This window comes from Zingiber officinale, chromosome 11A, assembly GCF_018446385.1.
Source record: "Zingiber officinale cultivar Zhangliang chromosome 11A, Zo_v1.1, whole genome shotgun sequence".
In the NCBI taxonomy this organism is placed as follows: Eukaryota; Viridiplantae; Streptophyta; class Magnoliopsida; order Zingiberales; family Zingiberaceae; genus Zingiber; species Zingiber officinale.
This window is the reverse complement of record NC_056006.1, coordinates 8483947-8506934: the sequence shown is the minus strand read 5'-3', so window position 1 is coordinate 8506934 and position 22988 is coordinate 8483947. Positions and strand designations below refer to the sequence as shown.

Genomic DNA, 22988 nt, shown 5'->3' with positions numbered 1-22988 from the left:
ATGCACTCGTGCACTCTTAGTGCACAGGGAGCATCCATCATAACAATGACCTATATATATATATATATAGAGAGAGAGTAATGTTTTGATGCGCGGTAGCATCCGCGGCTGAGGGCACAGGGTCCACATGGCAGTCAACACATGTGAGCTCGTGCCTTCAGTCGTGGACGCCGCCACACAGCAGATCAAAACCCAACTCTTAAACTCTAAATAGAAAAGTTTATTGACATAATCGAGGAGTTTAAAAAAATAAACAAAAAAAGTGAGGATGGCTAATCAACTCAGCGTTCTTAGATCAACCGCCTATTAAGACAAATTTATTCATTAATTTACCGAACCCTAGGATTCGATCCATATATGCTTAAAAAATTGAAGAAGATACCTTATCACTCAACCATTGCCTCAGGGCAGGTTGGGTGACCTTTATAATTGTTAGTATAGTGGTAAGCAAATCAGATGTAGGGCACTTTTTGCAAAATATACACAAGTTAGAAAGATATAAATACACCTTACGATCGCAAGGCCAAAAAAGCGATGACTCCTCGATAGGTTTAACGAATTCTAGCCAGATTCTTATATGCACAAAAGATGTGTTCATCCCATTTTTGAGTTGTTAGGTTAGGTTTCAGTTGGAGCTAAGTGAACGCATATGGATTACTTGTTATATCATTTTGTTATATTTATGTATTACCTTCAAATCCATCTATTTTAAAAAAAATATTTTATAAATATTTGATTTCAGTTTGAAAATGAGGTGACATAGTGAGTTCAATTCAGTTTTGATTTGCAACAATGAAACATCAACATTTTGAACCCTAATTTCAAATTCACAATGCATTTACTTTGATACACTGCTGATGAAGTTTTAACAAATTGGATTAAATACAAAGAATATAACAATAGACTGTTGTGCGTCGAGATGCAAACTCCTATCACTTGTTCGTATCAATTTGCAGCAGTACCCTGTTCAGTAAATCAGGCAAGTTGTTAGTTGTCGGGACAATATCGAACAAGCAAGGATAAAATTGTAACTATAGTTTCGCGGAGACTAAAAATTCAAGGGTTTAACTAATTCTTTGCCATTTGATATCGATACAAAATGAATGGAACATGCTTATGTGAATGCTGATATGTCTCGATACAGAGAGCTGTCACTAAATGGGTCTACGACAGGATAGTAAACGCGATAGGGATTGAACTTTCGATGCATTTTCACGAGTGCTTGACTTGGCAAGAATTTAGCTTGATCAGGTAAAGTACCTTCTTCCAGCATAAATTTCGGAGCCTTCATGTAGAGTACAAAACAAACGGCACTGCAAGCAAATGAAGCATTGTTTAGTAAGCTTGTAAAAATTTATAGCGAGTTCCATCAGAAGAAAAATTTGGATCGATGTAGCCGACACCAAACAAAGCCTGGCATAGGGTTCAAGATTCATGTAGCCTGACATCAAATAGTTGGAACAAAGACATGAATGCAAGCAAGGATCAGTAAGAATATGACTAATAGCTTCTCAATCTCATCATATAGCGTAGGAGGCATTAACAGTTATCGTGATCATGAAGACCAACTCACTAAGAAGCAAATTTGGAGATAAACCTCGCATAGAGATCAAATCATTAGGGACGATAGATGACAGCGATGTAGGAATACAAGCAACGATCAGCAAGAACATGGCTAATAGCTCATTGATGTTGTCGTCATCGTATGGCATAGGCATTAACAGTTCTAGCTATTTTGAAGAACAACTCACCGATCAATATTATACTTAGCAGTAGCAAGAAAGCGAGCCTTAGTGATGGACCGAACTGCATTTGGTATTGACTTCCCGGTATTTGTCTTTGGACGACTTCTATCCTCGCTGCAAGTTGCTGAGAACTAGTAGCTTTAAAACAACCCCTACTTCTTTCGGTTAACCTGCTAATTCGCTGCTCAAACACACAAGGCATGATAATTATACAATAATCACAATGCCCGCAAATGAAAACTATCATTAAACATCTTCAAACAAGAAAAGCTAAGAATGCACTTGTTCATACTAAAAATGGCACCTTCAATGCAAACCAAAGCAAGTAATTGGCATAGCAGAATTGAAATGGTTTCGTGTTTTTTAGATACATTCAGCAAACTGAATTTACATGTCCAATGATAGAATCTAACCTGAGCTAGACAAGCAATCCTCGTCATGTCCATGTAATTTAAGAACCCATGTCTGAATTGAAGCTGCTCTTCGGATTTTAATTTCTTGGAGCTATTCCTGAACAACCTAAGCCTCGAGGATTCAACACTTTTCCAAAGACGACTGAGAATAGATGGATTGATTCGCATCTCTGGTATTGGTTCGACTGATTGACGACTATCTGCTTCTATGTCATCAGATACTTCAATCTTCCAAGAACTCTCATCCACCGAACTTGATGTCCTCCCCAGTCCCCTTAACTGCTCCACACTTTTGTGAGGTTCCCTCATTGCCACTTCCATTGCATGCCTTGAACCATTACTAGCAACAACTGTGTCCTTTGAGCCCTTCGCACATTCAGACCAAGAATTTCCTTGCGATGAATCTTGCAGATTCAGAGGCACCTCAGAGAGGAAAAGAGCAAAATCATCTTGCTCTTCAGCATTTAACTGTATCCATCGCAGAGGTTGTTTCCCTTCATCTCTAACAGCCTTCTCTATATGAGAAATTTGGTTCCCAATCGCCCCCATGAAATGTTCATGTCTGGTTATTGTTTGTGCCTCGGATGGATAGTTTTCATGACTCAATCTGACAGCCTTCTCAAACTCCTCTAGCTGCAAATGCAACATCAAGATTTAGTGTCAACAAAAACTACCACTACTTTTCGCTAGGGCGGTAAACGAATCAAATGTTCATAAGTAAGTTTGTTGTTCAGCTTGGTAAGAGTTAGTTTATGTTCGTTCAATACACGCATCAATTAAATGAATAAGTGTGAATAATTTGATGAACAAGTTTGAACACGTATATGCTCAACTCATGAATGCTCATAAATAGAGATTGTACATTGTTCCTGAACAAATGTTCGCGAACAAAGTTTGTGAACTCTTATCAACATTGGTAAATAAATAAATAAATAAAACTTTCAAAATCAACAAACAAACTTGTATTATCAAACTCAATAGTCAACCAAACAAATTTAAAAATATAAAAGTTTTAATCAATCAAACAAGCTCAAATTGAGAGCTCGATAACATATAAACAAGCCAAACTTAAGCCAAGCTTGAATCAAACTCAAGCTTATAAAAAAGAAATCAAGCTAAACTTGAACGACCATTTCAATAGCTTGGTTCATTTTAGGTTGGGCTTGACTTGACTCTATTACCTTATCAAACAAGTCTAAACACCACAAAACTTGGCACGTTTACAACCCTACTTTTCGCAATTCAATTTTTGAACAAAAGCAAATATTTAATGCTGGGCAGAAAGAACTACCTGCCACTTTGCGGTGCCAAGAGCAATATGAAGTTCCCTGCGCAACTCATCTTCTGCTCCAGAAGGAAATCCATCTTTGAGATATCGCATCCAAATTCTGTACAGAGACTCCAATCTGCAACGAACAACGATGACCACCAAATGCAACATTCATCAACAAATTGCAATCGCAAAACAAAAGAGTTTCCTTTGCCATCAGAAATCCATCGGTTCACTGTTGTTCACGAATCAATCAACATGAAACTCCAAAATCAAGATAAGGGCATACGCATCGGCAGATTCCTGGACCTCCTCCGCGGCGGAAAAGAACACATCCTTCTGCCAATGATCGAAGCTGCTCCCCACCGCCATCAAGAACCTGATGAAGATCCCCAAACGAAACCCAATGCGCCGCCAAATCAATGTGGGTGGCAAGAAACCCCCAATTCCACCTCCAACGCCGCGATGCCTGCCTTCTGGATCCGAAACAGGAAGAAACCAAATAATAAACGTAATCCTTGAATCAATCAAGAATAGAAGAAAACGTAAGAGATAAAGGGGAAAATAAAATCTTTTCTTTACCTGGAATTCCTCCACGCTTCCTCCACGCCCAAGCGATCGAACCGCTGAGAAATCGAAGCAAGCAACGGAAGCGGAGAGAGAGGGCGATCCACCAGAAGGAATCAAACTCCCTCCCCCCTCCTCGCTCCCCACACTCTCCCTTCTCGATTGGTCTCAAATCCTTGTCATCGGCCTCGTCGCCATTGATGCTGGCGTCGGCGGAAATATGGCAGGTGAGACGCCCACCTCTCCAACTGGAGAAAATTATACTTGACCCCTCCGAGAATTAACAAAATTCCCACTTCATTACTCGGTATTTAATGAATTTTAATATTCACTCCCCGAGTTCTTGAAATTATTTCATTTCATTTCATCTCCGCTTTCATCTTTTGGTGAGAGCCTCCGGAGTTATGGTGTAATGATAGGATATTCAAATTGTCATTCGAATATTCACGATTCGAGTTTTAGTTATAATAAATTTATAAAAAAAATTTTCCAAATGGAACACGCAACTAAAGGATGCTGGACTCTTGAACTGCCCACTACGAGCACTTCCTGATTTACCCTGGTGGTCGGTGGGAAATTTTCGTAGGACCGGGCTAGGTGGAAAACTTTTGTGGGACTGGGTCGATCACCCAGGCTCGATGTTACCTAACCTGATTAATCATTTTTTTTCTTTTGGTGAGAATTTAAAAAAATTCTCACCCATCATGGGATCCATCGTGTGAGACCGTTGGATGACAAATTTCACTTTTTTCTATCATTGGTGAATTTAAATTCTCATATATCATGAGATCCATCGTGTGAAATCGCTGGATGATAAATTTCACCTTTTCCTATCATTGGTGAGAATTTAAGAATAAATTTTTGTGATTCGAATCCATACCTTCAAATCACGCCAACGCTCCCTTCAAGTTTGATTTCTATGTACAAATCATAAATTTAAAAAGAAAATATTTAAAAATAGAAAGGAGTGGTGAAAAGAAAATTATTCTTTAAATTTGTCTCCTCAAATCGAATGATTTTTTCTATATAGTCAATAGGTATTCTTTTGAACATAAGAGGTTTTGTTTACCTATCTTTTACTCCTAATTTTTATTCGATAAACAAACCCTAAGTAGATGAGTTAAATGGGCATTACTACTAATTAAAGTTTGATTACCATTGGGATGCTAGAATACTATTAAAACGGATCGTATTTAAATATGTTATTCTAACCCAACTTATGACATTTAAGTTCAACTCATAAATATGTTCAAGGTTTGATTTCTCAAGTTGAGTTAGCATTTATAAAGTACGTAAAAATCCAACAAATGTGGCAGACCAATTAAATAAAGCAAAATGCAACAAACTTGAGACCATAAGAAACAACGAAAGCAGATTTTGAATAAAATTATAGGGGCGAAGTGAATATTTCCTTCACAAGGACAGGCTGTTACCGAAAGGGCCACTCCCATCCACCGCACTACCAGCTAGTCTGCTAGTCAGCTACTCAATATCTCCCATTTTTTCTTCGGACGGCTGCCGACTAGGGCGCATTGCTTTGAGATTCGAAAAAAATCAAATCGCATGGCTTGATGAGGCTTTGTTCCTCAACGACGTGGATGCTGTGGTTGTTAAATGGTCCCACTAATGATATATGGGTTATATCATATATGACCACCTCTAATAGCAAAGACAGTAGAACAGCCCACGCAAATCATGGAGGGTCTCAGCCGATTACATGATGAATGTATATGGCCACCATGCAACCAGCACTCACATTTCTCATTCATACTGGCATTGAGAAATGGGATCATACTCATCAACTTCAACCATAGGCTCATGGTTTTCCATGTTATCTTGTCTTAGCACCAAGAACATAACCATTTTCCTTACCCCAAGTCTCAATGTGCAGAGTTGTAGACTAGAATAGTTCAATGGAGCAAGTAGAGCCCAGATGAGTTGGTCATGATTGGTTCAGTTAAAGTGGGTGGTAGTTAGGGAAGGATCGATGAACTAAGAATACATGGGGAAAGGCGACAAACTGTCAGCATATTAAGAGTCACAACTGTTTCCTTGTCATAATCTTGATACATGGGTTACATGTAGCAGCATGCACAATGTGGAACTAGAAAGAATATGATGGCCGAAAACCAATCAAGCGGCAAGTGATCCAACAGATTCAAAAATTCACCGGATTACCGTGGATGCAGGAAGTGCCATAAACATTTGAAGCATAACTGTCGATGTGAAGTCTTCTCTCCTCTCTTCGGTTTAAAGTTGCTCCAAGAATATGTTTATATCAAAATTTAATTAAATGTACAGATGAAAATAAAAAAACATTGTTACTGAACAAAACCATTCGGTTTGGCTCCATTTTTTGCTGAATGCTTATGTTCTTCTGCATCGTAATGAGCAAACGCGGCATCCAGAGCCTAGAATGATGGAAAGCGAGGATAAGGGTGTAAACACTGATATTTGAAACTGAAACGATAAGCTGATTAGGCAGAGAGATGGGATAAAATTAACAGCATCGATCTTGAATGAGGAAAGGCTCTAAGGTAACATCAAACATGTAATCTGGAAATGAATACTGGTTATTATCTTTGTCAAACTGGTTACAATGACCAAATGATCGAGAGATTTAGCAGAGTGCAAGCCTACATAATTTGAGACCAGATCTCCTGGTCCATATTTTTGTGGAGCAAGGGATGGATCACATGGAATTACGATCGGATCGTGGTGGCAATCCAGCCACAATTGATTACGATCCCTCCCTGAATTCAACGTCCCCCAGGTTATAGTTTGGGTCGGGACAGGTGACCGGAGACCGCCCGAAAGCCGCCGGTAGTGGGCAAGTGACCAGGTTGTTGATCGCCAAGTGGAGGTGGCCTCCGGCCACCTGTCTCGACCCAAACTATAACCTAGGGAAACGGTGAACCCAAGGAGGGATCACAATCAATTGTGATTGGATCGCCGTCACGATCCGACCACAATTCCATGTGGTTCATCCCCTGGTCCAAAAAATGTGGACTAGGAGATTTCCCACATAATTTCATTTGCATATATACTTTTTCTAGCCAATTTGTGAAAAAAAAATAATAAAAAAACGAAAGAGAAAGGATGTTTTCCAGAAAAAATTAAAAAATGCAGAAATGAAATAATCAGAACCTAAAATCTCTCTTGATGCTTAGGCATGTGATATGGTTTTTATCTTCTTTTTTTTTTCTGCGAATATGCTATTTTAGGCCAGTGTAATTTTATATCTAATTCTTTTTAAGAAAAAGATTTACTTGTCGCTCTTGATGAAAGTTTCTACAAACTACTTGAGTTACTATGCTCATATTCATTCTAAATTGAATAAGACATTTTTGGTGCTAATGTAAGAAAAAAATGAACAAACAAATTGACTATGGAAGCTGGGATTGATGATATTGCAGCCAAACAGTTATACAAATGTTCTCAGTAATCCCCTTAACCTTATAGCAATCATGAAGCAATGAAAATGGGAAATATTCCTAATAATTAGAATTGTTTGTTTTTCTTTTCTAAACTGAATTACTTGGAATAAAGAGAGTTTGCCATTAACTTATTGTCAAAATATTCCTAATCTTTAAAAATATATGAAAGTTAATTCTAAGATCAAGAGCAATTCTAAAAAGCATATACTTTTGTTTATTAAGATCCAGCTACTGTATGAGACTAGGCAGCTATGGACTGATGTACCTGAAGCATGGGCTGAATAAGAAGAGAGATTTGATGCCGGAAATCTGACTGCACGTCCTTTATGGCCTGGAAATGCAGAGAAATGAAATATTAAGTGCAGATAGCTTTAAGATACCATATAAAAAAGAAAAAGGAAATAAAATCAATATCCCAAAATTCAAAGATGATATCAAAGATCTAAAATCTCAGATGAAAATTCCTCCCAAATGTTAAAAGATTGGCCAAAAAAAAGGGCCTCTGAAAGTTGCCTCAATTTTGCTAACATAGTTTGCTAAAATTGAGTATAAATTATGCAGAATTCTTTTCTTCTAACCCTCACCGCAGATCTCAAAGAAACAAGTAAATTGAGATTTTAGCAAAGTCGTGCAGAAAAAAGTAAACATTTTCAGTTAATCTGTATTTCTCTTCCTATACGCATGAATATAGAGAACCTACCCATACAAACTCCTATTTAAAAGATGTATTAATAGATGAAAAAGGACATTATACCTTGAGCTTCTGATAGATATCAGCCATAGCACTCTTTAGCCTAAGAACCTGATTCAAATATTGTTTCAGATAGTGAAGAATTTGTAATTTTTGAATAGGATCAACAAGGAGGTAAATAAGATGGATCCTAAACTTTAAAAGTAATGGAAATAAACATATGAAACAGAATTATAATATACAAAGAAGCCGTGAGCAAGTAGGTGTTCCATGTGAATTTGGTAACAAGATTTTCTCCATAGAATTATCATGCTCAAGGGAATACCTAAAATGCAGCTGCTTAAACAATCAGAGCCGCCAAAAGAAGACAACTTATACAGAAAAATTAAACATGAGATGATTGGAAGTTTGTAGCTGCCTTGATTAAGAAAGACAATAATAGCTAACTATATCAAATAAATCTTCATAAAAGAACAGCGAGAGATGTTCTTAGTTTGGAGCAGCAAAAATAATAGAAACCATCGAGTGCATGAATTAGTACAACACAACTGAGCTACCATTATACAAAGATCATCTGTAGAAAAGGAAATAATATATTCAATTAATATAAGAATATTTGATTGATATTTTATTCCTTATGGTGTGTCTATTAATTATGGCTAGGATTGTGGATACAAATGGAAATAAACTTTGTATATATAGTGTAGGGTTGTACCATGTTAAATATATACAAAAAAAAAAGGTATTCTTACACCATATATTTGGCTGCCTATATTGTTCGTGTTATTCTTCATGGTATCAGAGCCTAGGCTTCTGCAAACCCACTAAAAATTAAACGGGAACAAGGAGACGAGCATATCCAAATCGAAGTTCGAGGAACAAAGTACAATGTCTTCAGGCAAGAGTGATGGTGCGAAAGGTGCTCTAACACCAAACATATTTCCTACAAATATTGCTGGATTCGAAAGCTCCTCAATTCAATCGACCATCCACAAATTGAATGGTAAAAATTACTTGGAGTGGGTTCGGTCAATCAAGCTTGTTATCGACGGAAAAGGACGTTTGGGTTACCTGACAAGAGAAATCGCAGAGCCAAACAAGACGATCCAAAGTGAAAAGGCTGGAAATATGAGAACTCCATGGTAATCGCGTGGCTCGTCAACCCAATGGAACCTTCAATTGGAAGGACATATTTATTCCTACCCACTGCAAAAGAGGTATGGGAGGCTGTTTGTGAGACTTACTCCGATTTAGAGAACTCATCCCAGATATTTGATTTAAAGACTAGACTCAGGCAGTCTAGACAAGGAGAAAAAACTGTCATAGAGTACTATAATGAAATGAAAGGGCTGTGGTAAGAGCTGGGCTTGTGCTATGATAATAAATGGGAGTGCAAAAATGATAGCTTGAAGTATCACAAGCGTATGAAAAGTGACCAAGTTTATGTGTTTTTAGCGGGGCTTAATCGCGAATTGAATGAAGTTGGGGGAACAATTCTGGGCAGAAATCCTTTGCCATCATTAAGTGAAATGTTCGCTGAAGTAAGGAGGGAAGAAGGCAGGAGGAAAATCATGCTGAGTGAGAAGGCACCACCTATTCCAGGAAACTCAGCCCTGTTAAGCAAAAAAATTTTACTGCACCGCTAAACCGACAGCCAAGAAAGGCAGAAATTGTGTGAACACTGTAAAAAGCCCTGGCATACGGCAAAAACATGTTGGGACTTACATGGCAAGCCACCTAACTGGAAACCAAAATCTTTCAAATAAAAAGAAAGTGGAGGCTGAAGGGCTTATCAATCTGGACAGGAAGAATAAAACATAGCTGAAAAATCCTCAGGGACAACCTCTTTCAGTATGGAACAAATAGAACAACTGTAAGCTTTTTCAATCCATACCTTTTTCACAATCTACTCCATCTTGTTCACTGGCATAGAAAGGTACTTACTTGCAATCTGTTGTTTTCAATGCTTCAACCATATCTATATGTCCTTGGATAGTAGATTCAGGTGCCACTGATCACATGATGGGATCCTCCAGATTGTTCCATTCCTATATCCCTAGTGCTGGAAATCAAAAAATTAAAATAGCCGATGGTTCTTTATCTGCTATTGCTGGAAAAGGGTCTATTGTCATCTCCCAAACCTTGACTCTCCAAAATATTTTACATGTTCCAAATCTTTCTTGTAATTTGATTTCTATAGCAAATTAACTCGTGATTTAAAGTGTATAGTTAAGTTTTCCTCAAATTCTTGTGTGCTTCAGAATTTTGACTCGGGGAGAACGATTGGCAGTGCTAAAGAGCGTGGAGGCCTTTATTACTTTGAGGAAAGAAGTCACTTATGTAGACAAGCCCAGCAATCCAACGTCATATCAAACTCTAATTCCAGTAGCGATGATATAATTATGTGGCATCGTAGATTAGGACACCTGAATTTTTATTATTTGAAACATTTGTTTCCGAAGTTATTTGACAATACAAACCTTTCTGATTTTCAATGTGATATTTGTCAGTTGGCAAAGCATCATCATGCAACTTTTCCTATTCATCTATATCAATCATCGAAACCTTTTGCCCTTAATGATGTGTGGGGACCATTCAAAACAGCAACTCTTTCAAAAAAACAATGGTTTATCACTTTTATTGATGATCACACTTGGGTGTATTTACTTGTTGATAAATCAGAAACTGGACAAATTTTTTAAAAAAAAATTCATGATGATTGAAACACAATTTCCTGAGAAAATTCAAGTGTTCAGAAGTGATAACAGGACAGAATATTTTAATAAAATTCTAGGTCAATTTTTTCAACAACAAGGTATAATTTATCACAGTAGTTGCACTCAACACCACACAGAATGGGATAATAGAAAAGAAGAATAAACGGATAATAGAAAAGAAGAATAAACACCTCCTAGAAGTAGTTAGGTCACTCATGTTCAGGCGGCGGCTATTCTCAGTGCTACATATTTGATTAATAGAATACCTTCAAGAGTGTTGAACTTTGAATCACCCTTAACTATTTTTAAAAATTATTTTCCCATGTCTCACTTATATTCTGATTTACCTCTCAAAGTGTTTGGTTGTGTAGCCTTTGTCCATGTGCATCATCATAACCATGATAAACTAGACCCTCGTGCTGTCAAATATGTGTTTCTAGGATATTTCCCTACCCAGAAGGGGTATAAATGTTTTGAACCCCATTCCAAAACCTTTTTGTGTCTATGGATGTTATATTCTTTGAATCTAAAATTTTTTTCAGCACTCCTCTTCAGGGGAGAGTAAGTTGTGTCTATGGATGTTATATTCTTTGAATCTAAAATTTTTTTCAGCACTCCTCTTTAGGGGAGAGTAAGTTGGAAGACTCGTTGTTTGATTTAGAATCAAAGAATGTAGAAGGAAATTCAAATTCTGAAATTAGTACCAAAATTGATACGCCTCGGGTAGTGTCAGAGCAGAATCTTGATACTTGAGCATGAGTTGATGATGATAAGTCGTTTGGGCAAGTTTACAAAAGGAGTGATGTCTAGACTCATTTGAATCTAAATCTAGGTATCGTACTCGACTCCTCTATGTCATTAGAACTTCCTATTGTACTTAGAAAAGGTGTTAGAACTTGCACTCAACACCCACTCTCAAATCACGTGTCTTATAAAAATTTATCTACATCGTATTCACGTTTTATCTCTCAATTACAAAGTGTGGATGTTCCTAAGACTATAGAGGAGGCTCTAAATGTTCCAGAATGGAAGAAAGCTATCTTTAAGGAGATGAATGCACTTAACAAAAGTGGAACATGGAAAATAAGGCCCTTACCAGAGGGAAAACGTACAGTGGGATGCAAATGGATATTTACTATGAAACTTAATTCAGATGGATTGTTAGAATGTTTTAAAGCAAGACTTGTAGCTAAAGGTTTTACACAAACATATGGAATTGACTACCCGGAAAACTTTACGCCAGTCACAAAATTGAATACCGTCAGAATACTACTTTCCTTGCTTGCAAATCTTGATTGGCCCCTATATCAGATGGATGTAAAAAAATGCATTCCTGAATGGAGAATTGGAGGAAGTGTTCATGGATTCACCTCCAAGCTTTGAAAAACAATGTGGGGGGAAATATTTGCAGATTAAAGAAGTCTTTTTATGGATTAAAAAGAGTCACCACGAATTTAATTTGAAAAATTCTCGAAATCTATAAAGAAACAAGGTTATATTCAAGGGCAATCCGACCATACAATGTTTGTGAAGCATACTAGAGAAGGTAAGATGGCAATCTTGATTGTGTATCTTGATGACATAATTTTCACAGGAAATGATGAAGATTAAATAACCCATTTGAAAGGTTGCCTTGCCTTGAAATTTGAGAAAAAAGATTTGGGACTCTTGAGATATTTCCTAGGGATGGAAGTTGTTAGATCAAGAAAGGGAATTTATGTATCCCAAAGAAAATATGTTCTAGACCTACTAAAGGAAACAAGAATGAGTGGATGCAGCCCAGTGATACCCATGGACCCAAATCAAAAGCTAAATGAAATATTTAAAGGAGCCAACGTCGAGAAAGAAAGATATCAATGTCTTGTAGGTAAACTTATATACCTTTCTCATACAAGACCTGATATTACTTTTGCTGTCAATGTGATTAGTCAATTTATGCATTCACCGCACGAGGAACACATGGATGTTGTCTACAAGATTTTGAGATATTTAAAGAGCTCTCCAGGAAAAGGTTTATTGGTTCCGAAAGAACAACCACAGAAGCATAGAGCATAGAGCATAGAGCATAGAGGCATATATAGATGCAGATTGGGCAGGTTCTATTTCTGACAGGAGGTCTAATTCAGGGTATTGTACTTTTCTATGGGGTAATCTTGTGTCATGGAGAAGTAAAAAACAATCTGTTGTGGCTCATAGTAGTGCAGAAGCTAAGCTCAGAGCTATGGCAAATGGTGTATGTGAGTTACTATGGCAAAGCTAGTTCTTGAAGAGTTGAAGTTAAATTAATAAATAGCAATTAGCATTGTGAATAATCCAGTACAACATGATCGTACAAAGCATATAGAAGTTGACAAGCATTTCATCAAAGAAAAGCTCGAAGGAGGAATAATTTGTATGTCCTTTGTTACATCTTAACAACAGATTGTCAATGCCTTAACAAAGAGTCATTTTAGACCCAAGTTCGAAGATTTCATTTGCAAGTTGAACATGATAGATATTTTTGCTCCAACTTGAATGGGAGTGTAGAAAAGGAAATAATATATTCAATTAATATAAGAATATTTGATTGATATTTTATTCCTTATGGTGTGTCTACTAATAATGGCTAGGATTGTGGATACAAATGGAAAAAAAACTTTGTATATATAATGTAGGGTTGTACTATGTTAAATATATACAAAAAAAGGCATTCTTACACCACATATTTGGCTGCCTATATTGTTCGTGTTAATCTTCATCATCTAAGTCTTGTATTGATTCACAATCCATACATCACCTTAAAATTTCATGCAAAATTGTTGAAATTATCTTATAATATTCAACCATCAATGCACATTATGTATATATGTATCATAGAGTTCTTGGCCTTACTATTTTTGAAAAAACAAAATTCTTGGTTTCAAATGTTGAGCAACGAGCCTAGAACTCCGATTAATTAAACACGGTAACAAAACTGGTAGGTGATAAAAAAAAAGTACCAGGAAATGAGATATTACTTTATTATATAGGTAGGCAGTTGTGATTGGATAAGATGACCAAAAGTGTCGAAGTAACTCCTGAATTGACATCCAATGCTGAAAAAAAAAAAGCAAGGTGTAAGAATTCTTCTCTAAATGACAAGAGCATAAAACCTTTGAATTGCAAAATTTGCAGCACAGAAGTATATGCAATATCCTACATAATTGGAGAACTAACACAATGCATGATCAAGCAAATAGGAAATTTGAATGCAACAGCTGCTCAAATCTTCATGCAAGCTTAAAGTTCCAAGGGAAACTCACAAGCATAATTTCATCCTTGGTCCTTTTAGGAAATCTATCAAGGACGCTCTCCTGTGGATTCTTTCCAAGATTATATCTGGTACTCGAAATCTGCTGTGTAAGCCCAGTAAGAACCTAGCTCATACCAGTGAGTGAGTTAGGTTTTCCTGCTCCATACAATAGTCATAATTTATGAACAAGTAAATTTAAATGATACAGACTAAAGCATTTCTCTAAAACAAAGGTCAACATCAAACATAATATTATTGAATTTCTGTTTATGGTTAGGGAAGATCCAACCCTTGCAAGAGGTTATATTAGTATCATCACCAGATCTACAAGAGGAACAGGAAAGGATGCAAGTATAAGGACCAATAAAAAATGGAGAGAATTGAAACAAAAGGAAGCAAAAGGAAATTGATCAGGAATGATATTGCGACAAGCAATATTTGATAATTGCCAAAGCTTAGGAAGGAAAAAGGACATGAGTAAAAGGAAATAGAGAAACTTTGCCAATATAGAAAACGAAGCTCCCGCCAATACGAGGTCCGGAAAAGGATCTCTATTGTACACAACCTTACTCTTCTTTGCAAGAAGTTATTTTTGAGACTCAAACCGTGACCTCTAGGTCACACGGCAACAACTTTACCGTTGCACCAAGGCTCCCAGAAACTTTGCCAATATAACACCTTAAATTTGCTCCCAGTTCTCAAGCAAAACACATGTAACGAATTAAAAAATTCAACGCACTTGGAGGACATGCTAGCAAAGCAATCTGAAAAAATAAAATGAATGAAAAAAGTAGATATGCATGATAAGATATAGAGAAATAATCCAGAAATAGAACCAAATAGTTAGGAGAAAAGTTAGCTCTCAGTTTGAAGAAATCTACCTTAAGAGCAGTGTCAGATTGAACAACTGGATTATGTACACCTTGCAACTTCACCTCAGAGATCTGTTGCAGTAGATAATAATATGCATCCTCAGAATTTATGCTGTAATCTATTGTTCTAGAACCAGTGCCACCTAAAGCCTTTAGTGCATTTACTTGTTGAAAATCAAAATACTCTCGTGGATCCTGAAACAACAAGCATTATTATCCGCTCGTGTTATCATAACAAAGATTTCATGATTCACACAAGAAAAATACACCTTGATGCAAAGTGATGCATATGGAAGGCTATGGGAAGCCTGAAGATCTTCAATCTCAGTCATTCGAACTACCCTTTCCTGCCTGTCTAGATTAGCATTCTCATCGGATGTGTCAACAGATGAGGCTGCTTGAAGCAATCATAAACAAACATAAAATTATGTAAAGTTGATAAACATATGGAGGGGACATATTAATAATGAAGAATGTGGTGCTAACCCTCTTTAGACCTTGCAAGTGCTTCAGCTACAGCCCGTGTGTCTCCTAACTCAATATCTATATCCACAAAGCAAAAGTGATGGTGAAGATTGTATCAGAGCGGACCTCGTTGGCTTAATACTGCACTTAGGGAGGAAAAACTAACAGGAAATATTGAATATCAACCATATTACCCTGTGGAATCACAGCTAGACTAGAGTTGATGTTGACTACCCTAGACCTCCTTGGAGGTAAGAAAGATTGCAAAAATCCCAGAGTTATAGCCAATGTTTTTCACTTTGACACATTCTTATCACCCTCTCCCTCTAACTATGACATTCCCATCCACCTTCAATCCATCTGCCTCAATAATCACATTTTCCCCACACCTAATCTGATTATTCATATGTTAATAACACAAAAATCTTATTATTGATAATATTTTTAGTAATTAGATTTAGTACATTCTTTAATTATAAGTTATAGTGTTATATAATTAATAAAGAAAAAAAAGAAATATCAAACAATATCTTAACTAAAAACACTAACATGCTGAAAATTCAGATTCAATTAACATACTTACACATAATTAATTACATTTGACAATTATAAATGTCTTGTAAAGGATTAGTAAAATGAATTACATTAATTAATCAATTAATATAACAAACTAAAATTGTATGAATAAAATACAAGGTGATAATTAAGAATCCAGAATATAACTAATTGATATTGTTAGAATGATGCTTTCTCTTCCTCATTTGCCATAAAACCAATTAAACACATTAAATTGTTTCGTATATTAGAAACTGTGCAAATTTCCAATTAATAAACAAACTTGGTGCAGGGACACTCCATTCCTCATCTTCTTTCGGATTTAACATCCCTCAACTTCAAGGCACCAATTCTTTTTCCTTCTGAGCAAAGGCCTGTTCCTCTTCTTTCTACAAACACACAGTTATGAGGTATTTGAATCCAAGATGACTTTATTTTTCTTTTTCTCCCAGTGTTTGCAACGATAAAAAGCCCATTTGGAGAAAAGAGTTGGCTCCTTCAATATTCATAATTATATCTGAATTTTCCCAAAATCAATTGGATTCCCAATTTTATTTTTCTTTCCCGGATTCTTGCATACATCCAAAGATCAATAGCATTGCCCAATTTTTTGGCCAAAATTGGATTGGTTTCTGCCTATTCTGAGCTGACTCTGTCGATCCATGTTGGGTTAGGCTGAGTTTGCCAACCATACATGAGATAACTAGGATTATGTTTAAATTATATGAATAGTTTGTCTCACCTAATGCCCTCCCTTCAAGAACAACCGTTGCATGACGGTTAACATCATGTGCAAGAGTCCTCTTAGCAAAATCATTCTCGCTGTCAATAGTCTCCTTGTTGCCATCTCGAAGAATTCCATGAACCTGTAAATTAACAAAAAGCAAACTACAGTTTGGCAAATAAAGTGATTCAATATACTTGTAATGAGTGCAAAATTATTCAAGGACACTAATTATTATTATTTACTATCAAGTGTAATTAAGATCCAGGAAACAATTAACTCAACCAAATAACAAGAATAACAAAGAAAACAATTGGGAAAAAAAATTCTAGTAAACATCTAAATTTCAATTACTATAACAGAAAGGAAATTCCTGATCATGCGAAAAAAATAACTAGGGCAGGTAATCCAAAACCAATAGAAAGTGGAATTGGGTATGCAAACTGGCTCATCATGCTCGTTAGTCAGCAGACTTGCTCCCAATCATCACATTAATGCAAACTTTCCAGTTTATCATTGGCTGCTAGTTTTAACCCGATGGAACCAACATGGAAATCAACCCAACAAGAAATTCTACAGAAGGAGAAAAGGCAAGTATCTCATACGTACAGAAAGATGAATGTAGTCATCACTAAAATCAGCTACCATGTCTACGGTTGGATCAACCCGTCTGATCTGCATTACAATAGACTGTTACTCACAAAACTGCAGCATCCATAGTTCGCAAATCTTAACAACCTATGCAGTTACAAAATTATCTGAGAGAAATGTAGTAGGCTGATGTCTAAATCAGCCCAGTAAGTAGTACCTTTCGCCGGGCTTCATTTGCCAGTATGTCATCATGCTTCAAAAAAACAGCAAGTTCTTCATCTTCAGCTGCCTCTGCTGCTGCAGCCACAGAATTTTTTGTCCTGTGGAGATACTCAGCTCTACAATATTTTGTCCAAAAATCCTTTTCTGTCATCTAGAACTCCCAAAGAAATGAGTTAACATGCACTGCTATAGTATCAAAGGGAAAAGCACAACATTATCCATGCTTGAGATATTTAAAGCCATGAAAGGAGATCTGACAAACAAAAAGAGTCTCTGAAGGGTATAAAGGTCTGACAACAAAATATCATGGTACCTTGACTGGAACAAAATTCAAAAATGCCCGATGAACAGCAGGTTTTTCAGAAAAAATCTGTGAAATAAAAAGAAGTCTGAGTCCATTAGTCCGAAAAGCATGGTAGCAATAAAAGAAGACTAACCATCTTCTTTACACTAAACATACTACTTAGTTGCCCATCCACTCAATCTATTACCTTATTCCCTATCCAGTCAACAATAAATAGAAGTTCCTCTCATAAACATAAACAGCTAAAAACAAATCTCTACCACCTTTTTCCATCTATTAAATAATTCCATTAAAAAATGTATTTACCTGATGAATTATCTCCGGCGTCAGACTGAATGTAACTTTATTGGTCTGCCAAGAATATCAACAAAAGAGGAATTAAAGTAAATCAATAGAATCTTTTACAATGAATAATTAAAGAAGAAAAACAATTTTTTAACAGAAGCTCGTGGAAGGACAAGATCCATGTAGCCAATCCCAAATGGCTGGGGCATCCATGGCTTGAAAGCAGTAAAGGAGGTCATTGAAACTAAAAGAAAATACAAAAAAAATTAATGACTCAAAGAGAGTCTTATACTACCTGGCCATCAGTTGATGGTCTTACATCTGCAAGCATTGCACTTTTGAAGCCTGTCCGCTGCTTTAATGTTCTATCAGAATCATCATCAAGTAGAGCCTGCATCAGATAAGGCCAAGAGAACATTTCAATATCATCTGAAGCAAGACAAAATATTTAACTAATGGATTCCCAATAGTTTAAAATAGTTTACCCACCTTCCTCGTGGCCCAAAATTCAGATTCTGTCAGCACATTGCCAAAGACAAGTTCTTTGTGCAATTTTTGCAATTCACTGCAGAATGCACAAGTTAGCATGTGTAGATCAGGTATTGCAACATATATACATATATATCTATATAGGAAAATAGAATAGATAGGTTCCAACACCAGCAGAGCATTTTCATTGTTCCAGATTTTAATTAGCATAAGTACAAGGACTAGTGAGTCAACACATTTAATGTAAAATTTAATACCAACAGCAACAGGAGTGAGAAACAGCCATAAAATTCAGCATATTCACACTTCAATAACATCAAAGAGAGGCAGATGAACATAAATCAACTACATTAGTAAAAATAAATATTTTCTAACCTAGCAGATTGTTTGAAAGCAACCAATGACAAATTGAGATAACATTTGAGGATATAAGACTTAGAAGAATACTTTAATCTAATGGTCAATGAAAAAAAAATCATGAGAACCAAATACTTTCTACCTCCATAAGAAGATTGAGAAAAAGAGACTGGAAAGATTGAATAGTTAGACCAAAACATAAATATTACCTATCTTCTCGCAACAACTTCATTCTGTGCTCCATCTCTTTAGTGCTAAGTTGTTCGATTGATGCAGTAGCTTTCTCAGATGCAGTAACTTTCCCAGATGATGGCTGGTCAGTTTGTTCCGTTGTCAAAGTCTGAAACTTCCCTAAAACTTTCCCTGTTAAGGGGTAACCAGTTATTTTACAAGCCAACAGAAATGTTCAAATATTAAACTTATCAACACACTGCATTTTCATGGTTGTTGAGGTAGCACATATAGAACCTCATGTCCTAAAAAAGAAACACATTTAATCAAACTATTTGGAGTAGGCTACATGGATATTTTCCTGACTCAACTCCATAGGTAATATTTTAACCACTGACAATTCATTCATCCCAGAGACAATTTCCATCTGACAGAACCTGCAGCTGCAGCTTACTTTTATGATCTTTAAACATGCCATTTAAACTCCATTGCAATATTCAATATAGGCATTTCTGGTGCTCGCTACAATGTTCATGTGGCATTTCGACGAATGCAAATTGTCTAGTTGCTAGGATTAGTGGATTGATGTCCATGGTTTGCAAGGACATGTGCCTTCCTATAGGGATGATATAAGTGGCATTGGAGTTACTTATTTGTAAAATGCATGTGACATGTACAGTTCATGCAATGTTTGGAGTTAGCTTTTTTTTATGGCTTGGTTGTTGTTGTTGTATGTATAGATAATTGTGCTGACATTTGTTATGGTTCATGTGCAGCAAGTGGGATCTTTAAGAGTGAGAACCCATACGGAACACGTATTCTCATGTGATACTATACATTGGTCGATAGAAATGGTGCAGGAAGAAAGTTTACATCCACAAAAACTATAGTTGTATATCAACTAGAGATTTGATACAAAATCCAAAAAAAATGAATACTTTCTCTGAATTAATAACATAAGATAATAAACCAATTTTACAATCTTTAAAGACAAAACAAATACACAATTAAATACATTATTTTGTATATAAGACAATTTTTATTTAATAAAACTTATACAATTTTTTCCAAGCCAAAGAATAAGTCAAAGAAACTAGATTTTACCTACAAAATCTCGACAAACATTGCGATCCGCAAAATTATTGAACTCAAAAATGTAGCCTCCACCCTGAAATAGTGAGGATACAAGGAGAATATGGAAATTGATATAGCAGCACATTATTTTGATAGCAAACACTAGCTCTTTTCCTGTATACTAAAATTATCAGGAAATGTTTAGATTAGGTATAAATATGAATCATAAAACACCTTTTCTGGATCTTGCGTAAGGTTCAACAATGCCTGCTTTGAACCATCTTTACTGAATTTATGACCTATAAATCACATGACAACACATGATGCAAGACAAAAACCAAAAAATCAAAAACAACTTTCTTTCATGAAAATTGTAGGGCAAGCAAATCTAGAGGGGTGCAAAAATGAGAAAAGCTACCTTACCTTTAATGTTTCTAAAATCTACTTTAAGCTTCTTTGCTGACCTCGGATCATTTGGAGTAAAAGAAAATACATCTTCCATCTAAAAGACATGGAATGATATTGATCATTACCATCAGAGATAACATGAGACATTCCGACACTAAATAATCTTCATTAAGATCATCAGAAGTAAAATCAGAACCACTATCTACTACATATAGGGAAAGAGATTGACCAACAACAGCAGGTTTAACATTAGTTATTTGGCAATGAAGGAAAGTTCATAAGCTTCCGCTGGCTCATAATCTTTCTCCAGAGAATGAAAGATGGATGCTATGTGGTAAACTGCAATTGTTTGGATTTGCCGCAAACATATAGGACAGCTACTAACTAATTACACAAGAAGTAGGCCGAAATGAAGAACCATCATGCCTAGAAACATTTGGCTAAAAAGTGAATTATCTACTGCAACCGAATGAATATCCACGCTATTCTAACCTAAAAGTAGCTTCTGACAAAAAAAAAAGTTGAATAAAGCCGGGGGAATCACCATCTTGAGCACCCCGGGAATCCCGGGCTCCTTGACAGTCGTCTTATACTTGGCGAGCATAGTGATCACCGCCATTGGTAAGTAGATCGAGGTGAGCGGCGAAAATTAGGGCAACAGTTGCAGCGTCCGCGGCGATGACGGCGTCAGCGGGCGATTGAGAGGCCGGAGAGCGAGTATTTAGGATTCCGATCGGAAAGCAAAGGGTCGAGAAGGAGGAATCTGCGGCAGGAGGGAGAAGGAGGGGAAGATCGCTCCGCCCTCGCGATCAGCGAATAAAGGAATGAGAGACGCTGTGGGTCGGTTTATATAAGCGTTCGAACTGGAGCTGAAATTGCAGAAGGGCGTGACGTGGCTGGTCTACTTGGATGGGCCGGTCCATGCTTTAGTCGATGAGCGTTGGGTTGGGTTGGGTTGGGCTAATGGCACCCAACCCAATCTTCGAATGACGAGCAATTGAAATGGAAAGAAACCGATGATCCGTAGAGCCCAATTTAGATTGGGCCATCGGAACGGATTGACATGCTCCAAATAATTCAGTCCAATTTAAATGAACTGACTTAAAATTTTATCAATTGATTTAATAGTGAACTTTAATTATATAATCCGCACGGGATGTAGGTCTAGGACGGAATGAACTAAGGGGGTGTTTGATTTGTGGAAGAGAATAGAAATATGAATGAGATTCATTTAAGTTAAGAATAGGAATGAGGAGTTTTGAATCCGTGGGACTTACGATTTCCATTCTCCCCATTTTACTTGGTAATGGCTTAATCCTATATTTAGGGTTTGAATCCGTAGGATCCATCATCAATATTTCAAATCAAACACTAACTTTCAATCTCATTTCCATTCTTCACTTCCATTCCCTTCAATCAAATATTCCCTAAAATGACCCATGAGTTGAGAAAGGAATTTTTTCCCCCAAAATTTAAAATTAAAATAAAACTTCATAAATCGAAATAGACCGTCAATACTAAAAAATTGTGAATTTTTTATATCAATTATTTTAGCTAATATGTATAAATGTGAAATCAAGTATTAAACTTAGAAATTTTTCTAGAAATATTTATTTATGAAATAATCGAATTTAATGAAGTCAAGTCTTTTGCAGACTTAAGTCATTTTCACTTTAAGTCAAAGTTAGTGATTGAATTGAGTATTCTTTTTCTAACCTTTCAAAATATTCTTGCGATCCAAATGTCTGTTGTGACTCTTTTTCTAATCGATAGCATGTGAACGAGAAGGGCAGGATAATTTTGAAAAGTAAAAGCACTCCCTTATTAGAATTAGAAAGAAGGGGCGCACTTTGTCCACAAGTTACGACCCCACTCTCTACATCGATCTCTCTATATGCGTCCACACTCTTCTTCAATTCAGTTCACATCCCAACCAAACCAAAATCCTCTCCCAATGAAGATACACTACTACTTTTATCTAAACTCTGGCTGCTTTCCGCGGCTACTTTTCTGATTGCTAGTACTCTTCCTCTTCTTCGTTCCAATCACATCCAAGTCGCATTTGTTGTCATGGCCGATCGCATACCCAGTGCCTCAAGGGTTGCCGTCGGAAAGGGTGACTTGCATACGTCCCAGCTATAATTGTGCAGTGCGGCCTCCAGTGCATAGCCCACCCATGACGGAAAAATAAGTTGAGAAATCTCAACATAAAATTTATGTATTCTATTCAATTCTTAAGAAATTATAAACTGGATAGACAAAAATTACGGAAGTGTACCAGAATCCATAGTATGCAGTCAATTTTGAGCAAGATCTTCAATTTGCAGATCTTCCTTAGTATCCAGAGAGTTTTGTTGATG

At 36.5% G+C, this 22988-nt stretch overlaps 2 protein-coding genes across 4 annotated transcripts; both read right to left on the bottom strand.

Annotated features, from left to right (window-relative positions):
• Positions 1–777: 777 nt before the first annotated feature.
• On the bottom strand, positions 778–4275 carry LOC122031800. 2 transcript variants are annotated; one of them, XM_042590951.1, is made up of 7 exons: positions 4011–4275; positions 3718–3904; positions 3450–3564; positions 2159–2791; positions 1752–1926; positions 1261–1313; positions 778–963 (listed from the first exon to the last, which is right to left on the bottom strand). In XM_042590951.1, the coding sequence occupies exons 2-6, from the start codon at positions 3798–3800 to the stop codon at positions 1288–1290; spliced, it is 1032 nt and encodes a 343-aa protein (XP_042446885.1). In that variant the 5' UTR covers positions 3801–3904; positions 4011–4275; the 3' UTR covers positions 778–963; positions 1261–1287. The 2 variants fall into 2 exon arrangements, with proteins under 2 accessions (XP_042446885.1, XP_042446884.1); XM_042590950.1 differs by having other exon boundaries at positions 3718–3901; positions 4011–4261.
• A 1745-nt stretch (positions 4276–6020) lies between these two features.
• On the bottom strand, positions 6021–21465 carry LOC122031799 (general transcription and DNA repair factor IIH subunit TFB1-1-like). Of its 2 annotated transcripts, none has more exons than XR_006125868.1 (20): positions 21173–21465; positions 20644–20722; positions 20455–20519; positions 20251–20314; positions 19185–19338; positions 18619–18694; positions 18425–18520; positions 18151–18195; positions 17854–17910; positions 17536–17691; positions 17337–17402; positions 16746–16869; positions 15470–15526; positions 15253–15377; positions 14993–15178; positions 14122–14267; positions 13837–13914; positions 8187–8234; positions 7698–7763; positions 6021–6406 (listed from the first exon to the last, which is right to left on the bottom strand). XR_006125868.1 is itself a non-coding variant. In XM_042590949.1 (20 exons), exons 1-20 carry the CDS (start codon positions 21245–21247, stop codon positions 6317–6319), a joined length of 1821 nt encoding a protein of 606 aa, XP_042446883.1. In that variant the 5' UTR covers positions 21248–21465; the 3' UTR covers positions 6021–6316. The 2 variants fall into 2 exon arrangements, 1 of the variants encoding a protein (XP_042446883.1); XM_042590949.1 differs by having other exon boundaries at positions 14122–14235.
• Positions 21466–22988: the final 1523 nt, after the last annotated feature.